Genomic DNA, 19221 nt, shown 5'->3' on the forward strand with positions numbered 1-19221 from the left:
AGAGTTGTAAATGAATCAAACTGAATCAAGCTGAATTTTGAAGTGTTTATATTAAGCTCATTATATGATTTGATTTTGAAATATTCATGTTCAACTCAAGTTCAGTTTGAACTTTGAATACGGTGCGCACTCGTGTTCATTTAAATGATAAACAAATCGAGATCGAACGTACATTTAAGTGTTATAAAACAAACAAGCTCATTCATTTAAATGTTGAACGAGTCGAAATCGAGGCAAGCTGAACTCGCCTTATTTAATTTTTTTTTTCTTTGGGCTCTGAAAAGAATCTGTTGATATTTCTGATTAAATCTTCTTGCTCCTAGCTATTCTATCTATAAGAATAAATCGCTATTTTAAACGAGCAAACACGAAACAAGCCCTTACAGTATCTAAACGAATGCACACATAACCGAACTCGATTCACTAACTAAAAACTATATCATTATACTTACATACAAGTCAGTTCACATTATTTTAATTGAAATCATATACGAGGTAGCTCATGAGCTTGCAATCGGGCTTATATACGTGCTCACTTGCGAGCTCATACTCGAGCTGTTCATGAAAATAAACAGCCTGAACACAAACAAGTTTAAGATTGATTTATTTAAATAAATGACTATAAATTATAAATTTGTTAAGATTAACGAACGAGTTCGAGCTGGACTCTTATTATGAGCGGCCTGGTCAATTTACAACATTCTATGATACTAATAGAAAAAATATATTGATAAATAAAAAATTCAGTAAAATTTTTTTGGAAATAAAAATTAATTTTTCTTTAAAATTTTCTCTATTAATAATGATTATAAGAAAATTTCAATAAAATCTACTAAGTGTTTAATGGAAAAAATGATACTGTACAACTAATTGAATTAATGAATTATTAATACACATACAAATTGTATGAATCAAATATTAAATTATTAAAACTGAAAAAAAAAAAAATTACGCGAGAATGTATATAGGAGCCGAAAAAAGAGAGGGAAACCAAATAATGGAGAAGTTCAATCAATTGATGAACTGACCAAATTGGGGTCCTCCAAATTCCAAAAAAGAGAAAATTTCGCAATGTGTCTAAACTTTCTTCTTTCTCTAGTCCAAAACTTAAACTTCAAGAATGAGAGAGAGCAACTAAGCACTTATCTTTTAATCGAATAGTTTGCTACAAAATGTATTACATATATACATAATCTATAAATTATATAAATGTAAAATATTTTTTATAAAGAAATAGTATATAGTTTGGTGAGGGTTGGTGAGGGTCTTTAATTAGTTTGTTTTTTTAAAATCTAACAATCGTGAGAAGTTGAATAATAAAAATGGACTTATTAAAAATTGATGTGAAATAGTCTCAGACTTAAAAAACAGTCTAGCGACTATATATGCTCTAATATTTATAAATTTTAAGTTAGTTATTGGAAGCCGAAAATTCTTATAAAATTTCGACCAATTGAACCAAACATCGCCATAAATTTAAATATAAATTTCTAGCACTAAGTTTATTTGTAAAGGGAACTAAAATTGACTAGACAAACAAGAGACATATCAAAATGTTAAAATGTTCATAATCATCTATTTATTTCACATGTTGGATCTAACTTAGTTCGCCTATATAGTTATAGTTATAGGGGTATTTTTATTGTGCCGTTCCACTTATGCTTGATGTTAGACAAAATTAGCTCTTGTAGGCTCTTTCCATTTTACAGTTTTTATGTCATTTCACCCTTTGATTTTTTTGCTAATTCTAGTATCTCTAAACTTTTATTTATTATGACTATACAATCTAATAATACAAATATATTATTGAAATATAGAAATATTATATTTCAATCTAACTTTCTCTGGAATTAATTCTGGAACAAACTGTCGCCTACTCTGAGACACACTTTCTGATATTTGATGGTGACTTTTTTGGTAAAAAAATTTAAAGTGGTTTTAGATATTTTTTACTTTTTAAATTAACACATAGTAATCTTAAAAAAACAATTTAATTATTTTTATTTTAAAATTTTATATATCAATATTAATTAAGAATATAGAGGACCATTTTGTATTTTTTACAAAAAAATCAACCTTTTTAGATCCGAGCAACTGCCAGACTTCTTCTCCGGCAGCTGTCCATCGTCGTCTCTGTAAGAGACAACAAACTCGTCTTTGTGAGAGACAAAGCTCATTGTTCCTGTTGGAGACGAACCCAGATGGGTTCTTCTTTTTACAGAGACCAATTCGTCTTTGTTGAAAAAGAAAGCCGTTTTTCGAAGGCGGTGGTTGGTGGATTTTGAACGGTGGTTGGTAGAGGAGGAGGACAATGGTGAAAAAGAAAAAAATCAATGGGTTTACGATTTTAGAGTTTATATTAATTAGATTACTTTAATTAGGTTTAAGTGTTTAATTAGATTAGGTTACTTGGAGTTAAGTGTAATTTAATAAAATTAATTTTTGAAATTAAAAATTCACTGTTCAATTAAGATGACACATTAGTAAAGGTTTTTTTATCTGATTTACACAAGTTCAGTGTATAAGTGACATGTTTTTATTATTTTAAACTTTTTTTAATACTTTAACACAAGTTCAGAAGAGTAAGTGATCCTTGTTTATCAATTCTAATTCAAAAATTACATTAATAAATACTTTCAATAAACATAAATTGTTTTATAATGATTTAAGCTTGATAGTTAAAGATTTTACCAGTCTGCTTTGCTATAGTATTAGTCCTTTTTGTGGATAATATGCCTCCATTTTGAGACTATACAATATATTCTAGCTGATCAATTGGCATGTTATTTAATAAAAAAAAAACAAATTATTATAAAACTTCTTTTGTTATATTTATATTAAATTTTTATTTAAAAATCAAACGATATAATTTTTCCGTTCATTTTTTATGTTAGTCAACCGAGTCAATAATATTATATGGTCCCTCTTTTATTTCTGTCAATGATTTTCTCCCTCACTTTGGTTTCTGTAAACGATTTAGTCTCTCATGTTGAAAATTAAATTACTCTTAAGTCTTTTTAACTCAATTGCCTAACATAAAAAATAAGTGAAGGGACTAAATTGTTGATAGAAATAAAAATGAAGAATTATATCTTAATTTTCAAACAAAATACATTAAATTGTGAATTCTAATAAATATGGGAAGTTTCATATTTACTTGTTTGAAAAAAAAATACTCAAAATCCAATCTTATTTGGTATTAAAATATCTATTTAAGTTTCTTCTAATTCATTTTTTTCTTAATTTAGGAGATGATAAATTGCTAGCACAGCAGAAAATAAAGAGAAAAATAACCACATAAACTTTTTACAGGGTTCGATAAATATGATCTACATCCACGGATAGAAAGAGAATTGTATTCTATATGTTCGTAGTGAGTTTACAATAGGATCATCATTAGTATTTATAATGAACACTTAAAATACAATTTAAATCCTAATCCATAAAAAAAAAAATTAAACTTCTAATCTTAAAAGGAAACCAATACTAAACCAAGGATTGAGTATCATAATTCTAATAGGAAACCAACATACAAACCGAATTTTAAAACATAATATTTTGTTGTATGTATGTTTTGTTATTCGATCATGGTCATAATGCGCATGTGTTTAGGTTTTACTGTTGCAAATTTTTGATATGAACTCGATATTTTGGTGTGGTTAATTTAGGTCGATGAAATTATATATGAATTCAAATTTGAATGTCGCAATTTTTTAAGGAATCAAAGTGTTTTTTTTAACTCTAGCATTTGTATAACTATCTTTTCTAAAAATTTGTAAGACAATAAGCTATTAAAAGATTTAAATTGTAATATAGACATTTTATTTTATATGAGGTCATTTGATTTCTTTTAAAAACATAATAATTATAACTGCTACGATTTTAAAACAAATAGATAGTCCTTTCAAAAGATTGATGGCTTGGCTTTTTCAATGACTTTTGAAAAGCCTAAATATATCTCATTCTCTTTTTAATTTGGATACATATTTGTTTAAGTAATTAGTACACTAGGTCTTTCTTCTTTATGAAGTTTTTCTTTTCTCTATATATAATTTATATTCCTTATAGCAAAGATACCCCATGCCAATATAAATACCTACAACTTGGAGAATCTACAAAGCACATTAACTTTAGCAGAAGAAATTAATAATATGGGATCATCAAGGCATAAGTCATGGATAATGATCCTCAGAATAAATGAAATACATATCTAGGTATAGTCCAAAACTAGGATTTTTGGACCATCTTTATTACAATTTTTTTAAAGTTTTTGTATTTTCATTTTTATATTTCAAAGTTATGCATATGATTAATGGGTCAATAATATTATTTTTGCCTTTTGCTCTTTTTCTTTTTTTTTCACTGGGTCCTTCCTCTAACAAAGTTGTCTCATTTACTTTGGATATGTATAATAAAAACTTGCATATATCTTTTTAGAATTCTTACACAATTTGCTAAATATTGTCCTAAGAACATTTCTTATCTAAAGCAATTCTTTTATAATTTTTTCTCATAAAAATTATATTATTCTTAAATTATAAAAAATATACTCATATATTTAAAAATAGTAATTATAAACTAACCTATATATATAAAAGAATTTTCTATGTCCAAGTTATTTATACATGCATTTAACTCATGATTTTTTAAAAAATTTAAGTAATGTATAAAATATTAAATATTGCTAGTGATTTGAGTCAAGGGAGACAAAGTTGTCCCCTATGTATAGGAATAAGAATACAAAGAGAGAATAAAAAAATGTGTACATATTCTTCTCATAGAGGATGCTTGCTCTCTTCTTGACAAGGTCAAGCCAACAATATAAGGGAATTATGGGACTCAATCTTATTAATTTAGTTGGAAAATTCATATCTATATCCGTCTATTAAATTTATAGTAAATAAATATTTTATTTTTTAAAATATACAGAATCATATACTATTTCTTTAATGCCCAAAGGAAAATTGAAGATTATAGGGATTATAAGCAAAGTTTGCAAATGAAAATGAAAAAGAAATCAATTTTGGGTAGTGTAAAATGAAAAAGATGTAAACCACTGTCTTGTAATCTCTGCTGTGTGTTGGAGCCAATCTATACCTTTTTCTTTATTAAAAAGAGATGCCAAAGATTTTTTTTCTTTTTTCTTTTGAACACCCATTCACACTCGTGCATGTACACTTGCATGCTTAATAGTTAATACATTCTTGTATATGTAAATGTAACCCAATAACTATAATTAGGTTTAAGTTAATTCGCTCCTACAGAAAAAATGGCCGATGATCGGAAAAGATAAGATAATTGAAAGAAGTAATGTTAAAAGCTAGCGGATACCCAAATGAATTGAGTATGTGTTTAAATATACCTATAAGTAGAGTTGTACGTCCGCTTTGATCGAAATTGGTCAAAAATGTAATTTTTATAAAATCTTAATTTTGAGTTTTGTTCTGATTAATATAAAAATGGTCGACCAATATTTTTTTATATATTTCATATTCTGATTAAATTTTCCGGTTAACACGACCTAAACTGGCCGGTGAGAAGATCAAAAGTGTGGTAGGGCTTGGCCGATATTTAATCCCCCATAAATCTTTATATGTTTCTTTTACTTTTTATTTTGACATAATGTATTAGGAATAGTTAAGAGGCATTCAACAAAAAAATAGACTACGGTTGATATGAGGGAAAATATTGTAAAAAATAGCAGTTATTTATTTGTTATTGATCATAAAAATTAGTAGGAGTTTTGAACTTTGATAATCATGCCGGATTATAAGGTGGTCAAATTTGAAAATTTTGGTCAAATTATAAATTGACCAATTTTAATGGATTTTGGTTGTTTTACTGATATTTTGACCAACTAAACCAAAAAAAAGTTAAGTTTAATAAAAAAAATTAAAATTAAAAAAAAAAATTGAAAATCAGCTGGACTATTATTTGAAACCTGAATCAGATCACCTGCATTTTAGCCACCAATTCATAGTTTAATTGGCTCAACCGATTAAACCACTTAAATATGTATATGTATATTAGACTCATAAAATAATGAATATTACAATTAGACCTTATTTATTGGTTACTATAATTTAAAAAAAGGAAAAAATTATAATTAATTGATTTTCAGTTCACCGGTACAAATAATTTTTATTTTTTTATTTATAGCGGTTGAACCAAAAATATCAATTCTTAGAGAAGAACTAAACTAGATTGACTTGTGATTCATGGTCAAATTAGTAAAACCGGCCGGTCCAATTAGTTTTTAATAACACTGCGATGGACAATGAATAAGCGATGAGCGATTGAATTTGAAAAGCAATGTTTTTAGCAGCATCCATATGATCATATGTGAGCAATTATGAATGATTGCATGTTGTTGAAGAAGAGTACGTAGAGAAGAGACATAAAGTTATGTAGGAGTATTAAATATGGTGGTCAAAGGGTCATTGAGATGTCGTTTCAGTCTACAGTTTATCCCTGTCTGTCTCCTTCTACTGTATCTGTATGTGTTGCCTGTTCCGCCAACCAATACAACTTCCCCTCCACTCCCTTCTTCTTTTCACCCTCATCTTTCCCCATCTCTCACAAAATTATACCATTCAACTCTCACTCAAACTTATCTAAATTGAAAATGTTCAAATTATTTTAAGGCCAAACCCATTTAGAAGTTCCTATACTTTACACTTTTTTTTCCGTAGGTCCTTATATTTCATTTTTGTATTATTTGATCCCTCTACTTACCTATTTTTATTTTTTAGGTCCTTTTTAAATTTTTTTTAGTCATTTTGTGTGACTGGAGGAAAAAAAAATTGTAAGTATAGGGACTGAAAGAAAAAACAATTATAAATAGAGCAACTGGAAAAAACTCAAAAAGGACCTGAAAATCGAAAATAGGTAAGTATAAGGACCAAATAATACAAAAATGAAGTATAAGGACTTACGGAAAAAAAAGTGTAAAGTACAGGGACCTCTAAATGGGTTAAGCCTTATTTTAATAATTAAGGTTGGTTGGATTAAATTAATTATTTCATAACCATGTATTTAAAATAATTTTGGCTATATCCAATTATAATTGTTTTAATTAAATTATTATATATTTTATACGTTTGTGAAATGTACTCTATATAAAATTAAGTGCACCGCATGAACGGAAAATTAGTTGAAAAATCAAACAAAGAAGCAAAATAGAAAAATAAATAAAAGAATATACAATTTACGTGGTTCGTTAACTAACTGTGTTCACAAGCAAAAAATGAATTTAATTCACTAATAACAAATACTATAAAAGAATAGTAATTGTTTTTAAAAATACGGTCCGTCAATTTTATAAGTCATAACAATTATATCTCAATTGAAAATAAAAAATAAATTAAAGAGTGTAATTAATAATAATTTAATATAATTAAGTATTTTAAATTATTTTTATGATAAATTAATTCATATTGAAGAATTTTGTTATTAATTTTCTATTAATATTCCATAAAATTATCAAAAAAAATACTATGAATTTTCTTCAATTACTTTCTAATTTATAATAAAGATGAATTAAAAGAATAAAAAACATTTCTTTAATTATTTTTTTATTTACTGCTTGGATATGACAAGCAGAATTTATAAAATTGAGAATATAGACTATTAATTTTTTAAGATATTTTCATCAACTTGATTGTAGTTAGGAATATATTATTTAAATGTAATTTTAACACTCCTAAATTAACTAGAGTTTTTAGAATTAATCCTAACAGTATAAGTAATAAAAAGTTTATTTGTTTCATTATTGTTGTTATGAGCTATTGAAATTTATATATGAAATTCAATAGCAGACAAAATCTCCCAATAATTTTATTTTAAATAAATACATAATTTTATATATTCATAAATTTGACCATTTTGATAGACATGTTCTTTAAAAAAAATTACAGTTTAGCTTGTTTTGCAATTTTAAAATTAATTATATTCAAATAATAATTGAAATGTGTCCAGTCCAATGTCGATTGTTATATAATTTTACTTGATTAATTTAATTAGAAAATAGAACTCTACAATGTTTATTGAATTGTAGTCTAAATATACTGTCCAAATTTATTAAATTGATGGATCCGATTATTTAATTTTTTTAATAGAAATATCTATTAGAAAGATTCAAAATTTTGGATAAATGAAGTCATTTTGACCCTATAATTTTTTTTTATTTAAAACGTTTGGTCAATTTTCAAGCTCTCCCAACCTCTAAACCATTTCAATAGAGTTACAATATATAAAATTGTTAAAAAAGAGACCCAAATTGAGAATAATGTTTGTTTAATTTGATCATAACTTTTTCCCTCACTAAAAAGCTGATGATATGATTTGAATTTTCGAAGCAAAAAATAGTGAATATGAAAGGGTATTATGTTCCATCCATCAAATAAATAAGATTGACATATCTCTCATCTCCCACTAAACATGACTAAGGGAAGAAAGCCAAAGAAAAAGGGGGCATCAAATCATATGCAAATTCTCAAAAAGCTGATGCATTTGCAGCATTTGTATGAAAAGACTATCATCAACTACATTTGGAACATAATATACCTCTCTTCTTATCCATTTATTTATTATACCTTTATTAATTACCTACCCTTTTCATCTTAATTATTCTACATTCTTCTTCACTTCCAATTAATTTTGTGTTTTTGATGATGATCATAAATCAATCAGAGCACCAAATGTCCTCATAATTCCCCTGAATTCGCATCTATGCATGCATGCATTTATAGCATATGCTTATCAATATATCTATCATCATCTTCCTTCAATTTGAGGTCTAGCTATCATTTTGTGTCATTGAAGTTGTTAGTAAAATAATATAAAAATATACTCCCTCCGTCCATTTTTAGTTGTCGCTTTAGGCTAGATTGCTAAGATTAAGAAAGTGCTTCTTTTTTCTTAAATTATAAACATAAATACTAATATAATCCTATTTATAAACTCCACTATTAAAAATTTAGTTTTGAAAATAGAGTTATTAACCCACTATTGGATGATTTAGTTTTGAAAATTGAACTATCATTTAATGAAGTGATTTAATAAGAAGGTCAAATTTAGAATACTATTGTAAAAATCACATAAAAATCCTAAAGTGACAACTATTGATGGACAAAAATATTTGTCTAAAGCGACAACTAAAAATGGACAGAGGGAGTAGTTATTAACAGAAATAATAGTGTAATACTCCCTCCGGTTCATAATATTTGTCGCATTTGTATTTTACATGAATTAAGAAAATAATAAATATACCTTAATTTGTATATAGTTTTTACTAAATTAACCATATTAATTACCACTTGTTTAATATTTGACTAGTTCTTTTAACCTTACAAAGTATTTATTGCTAAAGATAATTTTGAAAACATAACAATTAATGCTTTCTTGAAACTCTAATATGACAAATATTATGAATCAAAAAAAATTCTCAAATGCGACAAACATTATGGACCGGAAGGAGTAGATAATAGGGTACTCAAACTTTCATTATATTTCAATTTGGTTACCGAATTTTGATTTTTTTTTCATTCTAGTTATCACACGTTGATTTTTTTTTCAATTTGGTTACCGAATTTTAATTTCTTTTCAATTTGGGAATCAAACTTTAATTTTTTTCTATTTGGTTACAAAATTTGCCACATCATCTTTTTTGGCCTAAAAACTTAATCAAAGTTTTAGTAGCCAGAATAAAAAAAAAGTTTGGTAACCTAAATGAAATATAGCAAAAGTTTAAGTACCTACAATGTCTATTATCCAATTATTAAATTGAAATAGAAATATTTAAACACAAATTAAATCCAATTTTATATGCATCGCATAATATTTCTAGAACAGATATAAAGCGTGTCTGTCTATCCTAAGGTCTTAACAAATAAAATTTGAGAGCAAGAAAGAGAAGAAATTTGTAACTCACTTCAAATTTTAAAAACACTAAGAAAAACTCATACATTTAAAGATGTTTAGCAAAATTTGATTAATGTATATAAAAGTTGGAATCCTAATAAGAGAAAAAGATATAATAGTTTCTCTTGCATTTTATCTTAACATAAATGGATTTTTTTTTTATCAAAACATAAATGGATTGACAATCACATAAAGCCTCACATTAATATTTATAATACTTGATAATATTATAATGTTAACAAAAGCTCATCAAAATAAAAAAGAGGTATTAAAAAAGGCATCAATAATAATTAAAAAGAAAATAGATTTACAAGAACTTTAGTTATATCCTAACATGATGGTGTTTATAGCTAGGATCCTCCAATGTTAGAAAAAAGGAAAGAACATAAAAAAAGGAGAATTTAAAAGTGGCTTTTTCAAGTAAAATTGATGCTTACACAGTTCTTACTTCAAAACCATTATAAACAAAAATTAAGTCCATTATAATTAACTAATTAATTCAGTGCAAGAACTCATTATCTTGTTCAACTTCAGAAGCAGGTTCATCTTCTTCTTCAAATCCATGAATACCATAAGCTGCATGGCCATGACCAAAAGCTTTAATATGATCTTTAAGTGATCTCTTATGCTTAAAATCAGATCCACAAGTACAATACCAAAGCTTTCCACAATTCTTTTCATGGGTTCTCCAGTCTCCTCTTACAGCAAAAGCTTTACCACATTTTCTACACATGAATGGTTTGATTCCATGTTTTCTTTTGTAGTGTGTCTGAAGAGTTCTGAAATCTTTAAGTGGTTTAGCTCGAGGATGATCAATATTGTTTCTGCACCCAATTGCACAGCAGTAGCATGGTAATCTTAGCATTCCTGTTGGTTGTGTTCCTCTTAATGATTCTGGCCCTTTTCTGTATTGTGATCCATGCCCCCACATATGCATCTGCAATAACAACGACAAACGATGAAATAGATAACGGCGAAATCATATTTATCTTTACGAGAATTTATAGAGATTCAGAGTGTTCTCTAGAATGAAAAACACATATCGAGTTTTGGAGTTTCAGAAAAGTTCCAAGAAAATGAAACTAAACGTTGAAACATAAGATTCAATAAGTTTTCGTATAATATAGATGATGTTTGATTTGATTCTTATTTTGCAATAGATTAGAGAGAATTAATTCAATTAATTAAGGAGTAGCATATCTAATTTAAAGCAAAAATATTACTTTTCTTTTGTTAAAGAACAATGAAGTAGTATTTAGACAAACAAAAATGAAACAAAATTTGAAAATAAGAAGGTTATATTTTAGTATGGACACAAGATTATGGGTTTTCTCATTTTTAGACTATGTTATACAATCACACTAAAACTAAATGAAAGGTTTGGAAAGATTTGAACCTCATGTTTTACAAAAGCAGGATAATAATTAGTATGTAACAAAACAAAAAATCTTAATTTCTGTAATTAATATGAATGACCATGCATGTTTGATGATTTGATTCCTTTTTATTTCAATTAATTAAGTAATAGCATATACATTGATTAAAGGTTGTGATGATGTTGTAATCTAAAATTAATAATTACAAAAAAGAAGTAATTGTTCTAATATATAGAGGGCTCCAAATTAAAGCAAAATTATGGCTTTCTTTTGTCAAAGAACAAATTGCTCTAGCTAGTTGTATATATTGAAACAAACAAAAAATGGAAAATAATTGGAAAAACATAAAGTACAAGTTTAGTATATGGACACAAGATTAAGGGTTTTCTTGTTAACTCCATAAGATAAGATCAATATATAAACTAAACTGTTTAGTTTGGGAGTGGGTTATATATAAAGAACTGTTTGTTAAGTTAAAGAAGAAACATGTATCTGAAAACCTGGAAAATGTTCAGTTGAAACAAACACCTGTCACTGTTAATTATAGCACAAACTTCAAAGTTGTGAAAAGGGGCATAAGGAACATTGCTTGAGTTGTTCAATCACTTAATAGAAACTTACTGATCTTAGTTTCAGTATGAACAGCAAATTTTATTGGAACTCCAAAACCCCATCCATGCAAAAACCAAATTATCTTAAATTTCAAACCATGGAGCAAGATCAAGAATTGCAGATATTCTTGACATTAATTGATTTTTCCATTTTTAAACCAAACATATACAGGTAGTTAAAGATTCAAATCTGGAAAAAAAAGTGATGGGCAAGAAAAAGTGTTTCTAGAGAGAGAAGTGAAGTGAATTACCTGCATGTTATTGTATCTATTGAAGGATTTGCAGCAAACAGGACATGAAAACTGAGTAGGACCAATTAGAATCTGGGAAGGAGTAGGGATCCAGTATTGACCTTTGTTAATCCTATTAATTACAGGATACCCAGTTGTAGAAGAGTCTTCATGATCATCATCACCATCTTTTTCAGTAATTGCCAACTCTGATGAATTAGAAGATAACACAGATGCCATTTCTGCAGCACTAGGGCTTGGTAACCCTATATGAAGTGCAACAGTAACAGTTTCATCATCGCCATCATCTTCAACATCATCATCATCATCATTATTATGATTATTATCATTAGAATTTGTACAAAACAAGCTCATGATCTCATGATGATGATCTTCAGATTTGGTCATCTTGTCCAAATCCATAGTGCAACCTTGTTGATTATTTTCATTTCTTGTTGGACTTAGTCTTAGAAGGGGTAGGGCTTCTCTTAAAGGAGGAGAAGGAGGTCTGTTATTAATTTGATAAAGGAAATTATAAGGTTGATTCTGGTAATTATGATCATAGTTACTATGAGAATTGTGAAAATATTGTGGAGTTGGAGATGGAGATGGGGAAGAAGGGTAGTGGTTTTGAGGGTTGTTATTGAAGTTGAAAAAACCAGAAAAGAAGTTGGAGTAAGGGTCAGCCATGGTTGAATAGTTGTTGGGGTTAATGGGTTTGCTTTTATAGAGAAGAGAAAGTGTTTTAGAAGAAAAGGAGAGTAGAAGATGACTGAAGAGAGTTTGTGGAGGACAAAGATGATTGCAAGTACTCAGCAGAGAGTAAAGGCAAAACAAAAAAAAACATAATTAATTAATAAAAAAAATAAATATATAAAATCAACTAAATATATGTAGTGAAAGTATATAAGAAAATAGCATGGTTAAAATTTGTGGTAATTTTTTAAAATACATGTTTTGATATTTTATTTATAACTTTACATTGCAAGTTTTGACTTTTGTTTTCTGATTTTTTCATTTACGAAAAATACCTTTCGGTTTTCAATTTCGGTTTTCGGTTTTTCGGTTCGGTCGACCCAACCGACCGGCAGTTTTTTTTATATAGTGTAAGATTAGTGTATATATAGTGTTAATTTTTATTTTTATATATTTTTTTCCTGAAATTTTTTATTTTATTTTTTATAGTGTAACAGTAGTGTATATATAGTGTTTTTATGGTGTTTATAGTGTAAAATTAGTGTATATATAGTGTATAAGTAGTGTATTTATGACATTCTGTAGTGTTTTTTGTGGTTTAACCATGAAACACTGCAAATACACCATAAACACTGTAAATGCACCACTAAAAAACGGCAGAAATACACTGTTAATACACCAAAAATACACTAAAACATAAGATATTATAAAATTATTACAAATGCACCATAAATCAATATTTTCTTTACAAAATCAATAGCAATAAACAAATCTATGGATAAGAGAAGACAAAATAAATAATTATATGAATCATAGAACAATTTTATAAACAAAAAATTATAGATCTACAATAATTTATTTATAAAATATTTAAATCATTAAAAAAACCTAAAAAATTACACAAATCTAAAAACGAGTAGAGAAATCCATAGCGCGAACGGAAAAGACGAACAGACTAGCGCGAACGGAAAAGACGAACGGAAAAACGACCAGAAACGACGAGAAATCCATCGGAAGTAGACAAACGGAAGCGCGACCGGAAAGACGAACGAAAAAATAATCGGAGGAGACAAACTGAAAATCAAATAAAAAAGAAGAAGAAAAGAAGAAGAAAAGAAGAGAGAAGAAGAGAGCAAAGAGAGAGAAAAAAAGTGGCTATGTAAAAGTTTAATTTAAAATGAGATAAGATTTCTTTATATAGTGAGTATTTTTGGTAAATAAGTTAGCTTATTAGGTAATGTAAGATAAGAGGAAAAGATGGACAAAATGGTGTAAATACTTTACCCAAAACAAGTATTTGGAAAATAATCCCTTAACATTTTCTATGGTACTATAGGTTTTTTTATTTCTATTTTATTTGTTATATTTTAGTAATTTGATTTTTATTTACACATCAACAGAAAAGTCACTACAATAATTCAGATTAGTTTAATTATATTTCTTTTGTGGCAACAGACATGTTGGATAACTAGTTAAATTTTGTTATCAGATCATCTTCATTGCTAGCTAAATCAACGTCGGAATGAAATTTAACATTAAAAATAAATGTGTAGTTTTATTGCAATGCTATATTTTATGTTAAATTTAGCATATGTTAAATTTGAAGTTAAATTTGGCATAGATTTTAGCATATGTCCAAATTCTTTTATCCATCTAAATTAACTATAAGAATATTATTAATAATAATTTTATTTAACATAATCTTACTGAAAAAATTTATTTTAAATAAATATATTGTAGTAATAATAAAATGTGTTAACGTTTATTTCATAAAAATATTGTATAATTTTTTATTATTAAAAATAAATTAAATAATAAATGATATAAATTGTTTAATATAATATACCTTTTTATAAAAAAATTATTACTATAAAAATAATAGTTCATAATTAATAGCATATTATACAAATAATATGAAAATAATTTTTATTTTATATCATTTTTCAGTATTTTATTTTATTTTATTTTTTATTATATTATATTATAGTATATTATATTTAATAATACTATTTTATTAAAAATATATATTTTAATATTTAATAAGTAATTATCCTTTAAATTGAAACTGCTAATATATAATTTACATTTTCTTTACATATAATCAATATAAAATTAAAAAATTATCACTTAATGTAGCAATGTGCATTAAAATCAGAATTTAAAATCTTTTTTGTCTAAATAAAACAATTTTTTAAATGTGAAAGGTTTAAAGGTTCCGTCTCATAGTTAAAACCCGTGCAGAAAACTTCATGGATCATATACCGGAAAATTTAAAATGTTTGATATATTTAACATTTTGTAAAGAGAAATGTTTTTATATATTTTTATTGAATTTCCAACTTTTTGAAAAATAGAATAATTATGTCGTCATATCATTTATTTATTAATTTTGCTGAATTTTTGTTTAAAGTGTTATTTACAGTTCTTAAATATATATTTACTTTGTAAGCAATTTGTCAATCAGGTGTCTCAAGTTTTAGCGCAACATGCATGTTTCTTATCAAGTCATTAGAATTGATTTTTGTATTTTTTTGAATTTTTTACTCATCTAATTTTTTCATATTTTTTATAATAATTTGGAGAGAGGGAGTGTTTATGGAACCCACGATCTAACAGTTTGTTATTTAGCGCTTATACAATTTAAATTATAGTTCATTGGTAATTTTTTCATATTAATTTTGATGATATTTGAGGGTTCTAGAAAAAACATAAATAAAGTTTAGTGTTAATTTTGGTAGATATGGAAGCTGTTAAAAAATGAAAGGCATGTATAAATTTGGGATTATTGGAAATTTAGCCTTCAAAATAAAATAAAGTAAAATAGCTATTATTTTGTTTTCTTTCTCTAAACAATATAAAATACCATGCAGGGCAAATCGTCGGAATGGAATCTAAGAAATATAGTCGGCAGTTTCTGTGTAGTAATTTGGTGTTTTGTTAAATTGTTTTTTGGTACAAGAACATTTATAGTACATATATTTAAATGCCCCTCAATAAACATAAAATTAAATTGCATGCTTTTTCTGCTTTCCTTGTTTGAACAATTTGGTAAGTTTGTGGCCTTTTGCATTGTTTTCCACCTTATAGTCAAAGAAAGTTTACCTACTATTAACGAAAAAAACTACTTTTATTACAAAAAACTGAAAAGAAAACTATATATTTAGTTGAATAATTCTATTTCAATATTTTATATCAACCGATATGATACCATTATAATTGCTATTATGTACCTAAATTAAATAAATAATTAAAACATAATAATTCAATATTTTGAGGATTAAGTTTTTATATAAATAAGTTATTTTTATTTTAGAACCAATGGATTTTAACCTCAAGATATCATCACTGTATTTTTTTTCAAAAAGATACTCCTTCCATATCAAATTGATAGGTACTATTTTGAATTTTTTTGTTCCAAATTATAAGTAGTAATTAATTGTTTGAATGCTTAAATTACATATATATACTCTTTAGTTTATAATACTCCACTAAAAAGAGATGCATGTAAATATATAAAAATTTAACAAAACACCAAATTACTAAGATATAAAAATCCACTAAGATATAAAAATCAATAATCCATTAAATAAGGGTAAGTGTAGTATGTTTTTATAGAATTACTCATTTTGTATAGATTTATTAAATTTTTTAATATTTGTGTTTGTCTTAAACTACCTATCAATTTGAAACGGAGGGAGTATAAAATATATTCTTTAATTCCGCTTAAAATTAACTTAATTTTAATTTCTTTTAAAAAGGAATGTAGCACAACATTTATTTACATTCACAAATAAAATGTGTTTTATATATGCAGGGACAGGGGGAAGCAAATAGTAAAGAAATAAATGAAACAATTGTATCGATTTGTGTACACTGGTCGGCTTGGCCTCAACCTCTACCTTAACATATTGTCTCAATCCCCCATTATTGTTTCTTCTCACTCCTTTTCTTTAATTCCATTTAATTTTTGATTATATGTAAAAGAAATAGTTACATTATAATTAAGTTTTTAGCCTATACTATTGATCCTATATGATAGAAAGAAAAAGAAAAGATATAACTATTATTTGTCCCGTACAAAATAAGAAAAATATTTTATGCAAAAATAATAGTTCATTTATTGAATTTTTGTTATTTTTAGTTACAGTACTCTTAATTTAAATGTTTAGATATTCAAATTATCATTTTAAAGATTATAGTAAAAATCACAAAAAGCTGCGAATGCTGCACTTTTAAAGAGCTTATATATGCACACTCAAATAATTTTTAAAATAAAGTTTTTATTAAACAAGGTGATTATTAATGGTTAATTATGAGGATATAATAAAAATGACCGAACACAAATAAAAATGATATTCAAATTAAATATACAAATTAAAATAAGTAAATTTATTTATATTTTAATAATCAAAATAATAAGTTTGTCTATTTTGTGAGGAAGTTGATACATAATCAAGGTGTGAAGGCTGAAAATAAAATGCCAGTGGACACGCAAAGACCTGGATTTAGACACGACACGATTAAATGATACGACAAGACACAAAATTAAACGGGTTTAGTTTTGATGTAAATGAGTTTGGGTCATAAACGAGTCACCCGTTTATGACACGATTGATTTCGTGTCTAAACGGGTTATAGACGCCTAACCCATTTAAACACAGTTAACTAGTTTTAATTAAATATTATTTATTTTTATAATTTAAATATTTCATTTAATTTTTTATATTATATATAATTAAAATAAAATTTATCTCAAAATATAATAATAATTCTTTTAGTATTATATTAGATAAATTTAAAAAGTATTTAAATAATTAAATGGGTTAAAACGTGTCACTTTATATGGGTTGATTCATTAACACGTTTAGATAAATGTGTTTATGCGTGTCGTGTCATGTAACCCGTGTAATATTCGTGTCGTGTTTAGGTTTTGTATATCAAACCCGATTAATAATCGTGTCGTGTTCGTATTTAGACTAATCGTATTCGTGTTTAAATGGGTCTGGCCCGTTTATGACCCGCATACATAAATTTCCAGATCTAGACACGCACAAACCTAATAAGTTGATGTATGTATGATTGTAGTCCTTTTTAATAGGCCAAACACATATTTGGGTTACTATAAACTGTTAAAATATTTTCCAACACTGTCAGAAAACTTTAATATAAAACCTTTTATTACGGCGAGTTAACAAACATCAAACGGGGCTTTACTATTATTCCAATTGTATTTGGTGTCTCTCATTTGAAAATTAAACAATTTGATACTTCAGTTTTAATTTTGTAAAAACTTACAACCTTTTATTAAATGTAGATATCAAATCGATAACCGAATTAAATGTGAGTTACCGAATCTTTTGAGGTACCAAATAGTTAACATAATTGAAAGTGAGATAACAAATCGTTTGAAAGTGAATACCAAATTATTAACGAAACTAACTGAAACCCTAATTGTTGATAAAATTAAAACTAATTAAATTATTTGATTTTTAAATAAGAAATATCAAACTGTAAATTATAACAAATGTGATAACTATTAGAGTAATTTGATCTTTATAAAAAGTTTGTATGGGACATCTCACTGCACTTGTTGTCATTTCCTTACCTCAAATACTAACATATATTTGCCTTTTCCATAACTTTTTTTTCTCTTGTCAAATACATATTTATTTTCCTAAATTTTTATTAATAACTTTTCAATGAAAAATATTATTTATCTCAATATTTTTAATTATTTTGTTATCCAATTAATATATTGTCATTATGTTTAGGTTACTACGCTATGTTTCAAAACTAACATATGAATTAAATACAAAAATTGAAATACATTAGCTAATCAAGTATTATCATATTGAATAATATAGTAAATAAATTTAAAATGCCAGAGAGAATGATTCAATTTTCATTTTCTAAAGTGGAGCCAATTTTGTTACTTTGTATATGAGAAATTTTTGTAAACAAATTAAGTGGGCTAGCTAAGAGCATGTATATGAAGTGTGCACATATTGCTTGAAATTTTTGTAGTACTTCTCTCTTCAATTTGTGGCCATATCAAAGAAATGTATGGTTTCACCTTAATTTAAGGCTTTACCAAATCTTCTCATTCACTTGTACTACTCTTTGATCACACATTTTCTTTAAAGTAGAAAATAAAAATGAAAATAACAATTTCTCTCTTTTTCCTTAAAGCAAAGAAGAAAATGGCCTTTGGTAATGTGTGCATGTGCATTGTCTATTAAGTGTTTGAACTATTCTCCCTAAATTATTTGTCCCCACATATCATGTACTTAGAGAGACTCTTCTCTAAGATTAATTAACTAGCATAAACTTATTAATAAATATGGCCTATATTTTGCCATGGATTATGGGCCAAATTGTAGTCTAGCA

The 19221-nt window shown here is 26.3% G+C and overlaps 1 protein-coding gene across 1 annotated transcript; it reads right to left on the reverse strand.

Moving 5' to 3' along the window:
• Window positions 1–10316: 10316 nt before the first annotated feature.
• Window positions 10317–14520, reverse strand: LOC126679422 (zinc finger protein WIP2). The gene is made up of 2 exons (XM_050374442.2): window positions 12160–14520; window positions 10317–10858 (listed from the first exon to the last, which is right to left on the reverse strand). Exons 1-2 carry the CDS (start codon window positions 12826–12828, stop codon window positions 10421–10423), a joined length of 1107 nt encoding a protein of 368 aa, XP_050230399.2. The 5' UTR covers window positions 12829–14520; the 3' UTR covers window positions 10317–10420.
• Between the last annotated feature and the right edge of the window lie 4701 nt (window positions 14521–19221).

This window comes from Mercurialis annua, linkage group LG4 (genome assembly GCF_937616625.2).
Source record: "Mercurialis annua linkage group LG4, ddMerAnnu1.2, whole genome shotgun sequence".
Classification (NCBI taxonomy): domain Eukaryota; kingdom Viridiplantae; phylum Streptophyta; class Magnoliopsida; order Malpighiales; family Euphorbiaceae; genus Mercurialis; species Mercurialis annua.

Coding starts and splice junctions, on each gene's coding strand:
- LOC126679422 (XM_050374442.2), bottom strand. CDS start 12,828: ATGGCTGACCCTTACTCCAACTTCTTTTCTGGTTTTTTCAACTTCAAT. Junction 10,859..12,159: donor ATAGATACAATAACATGCAG/GTAATTCACTTC, acceptor TTGTTATTGCAG/ATGCATATGTGGGGGCATGG.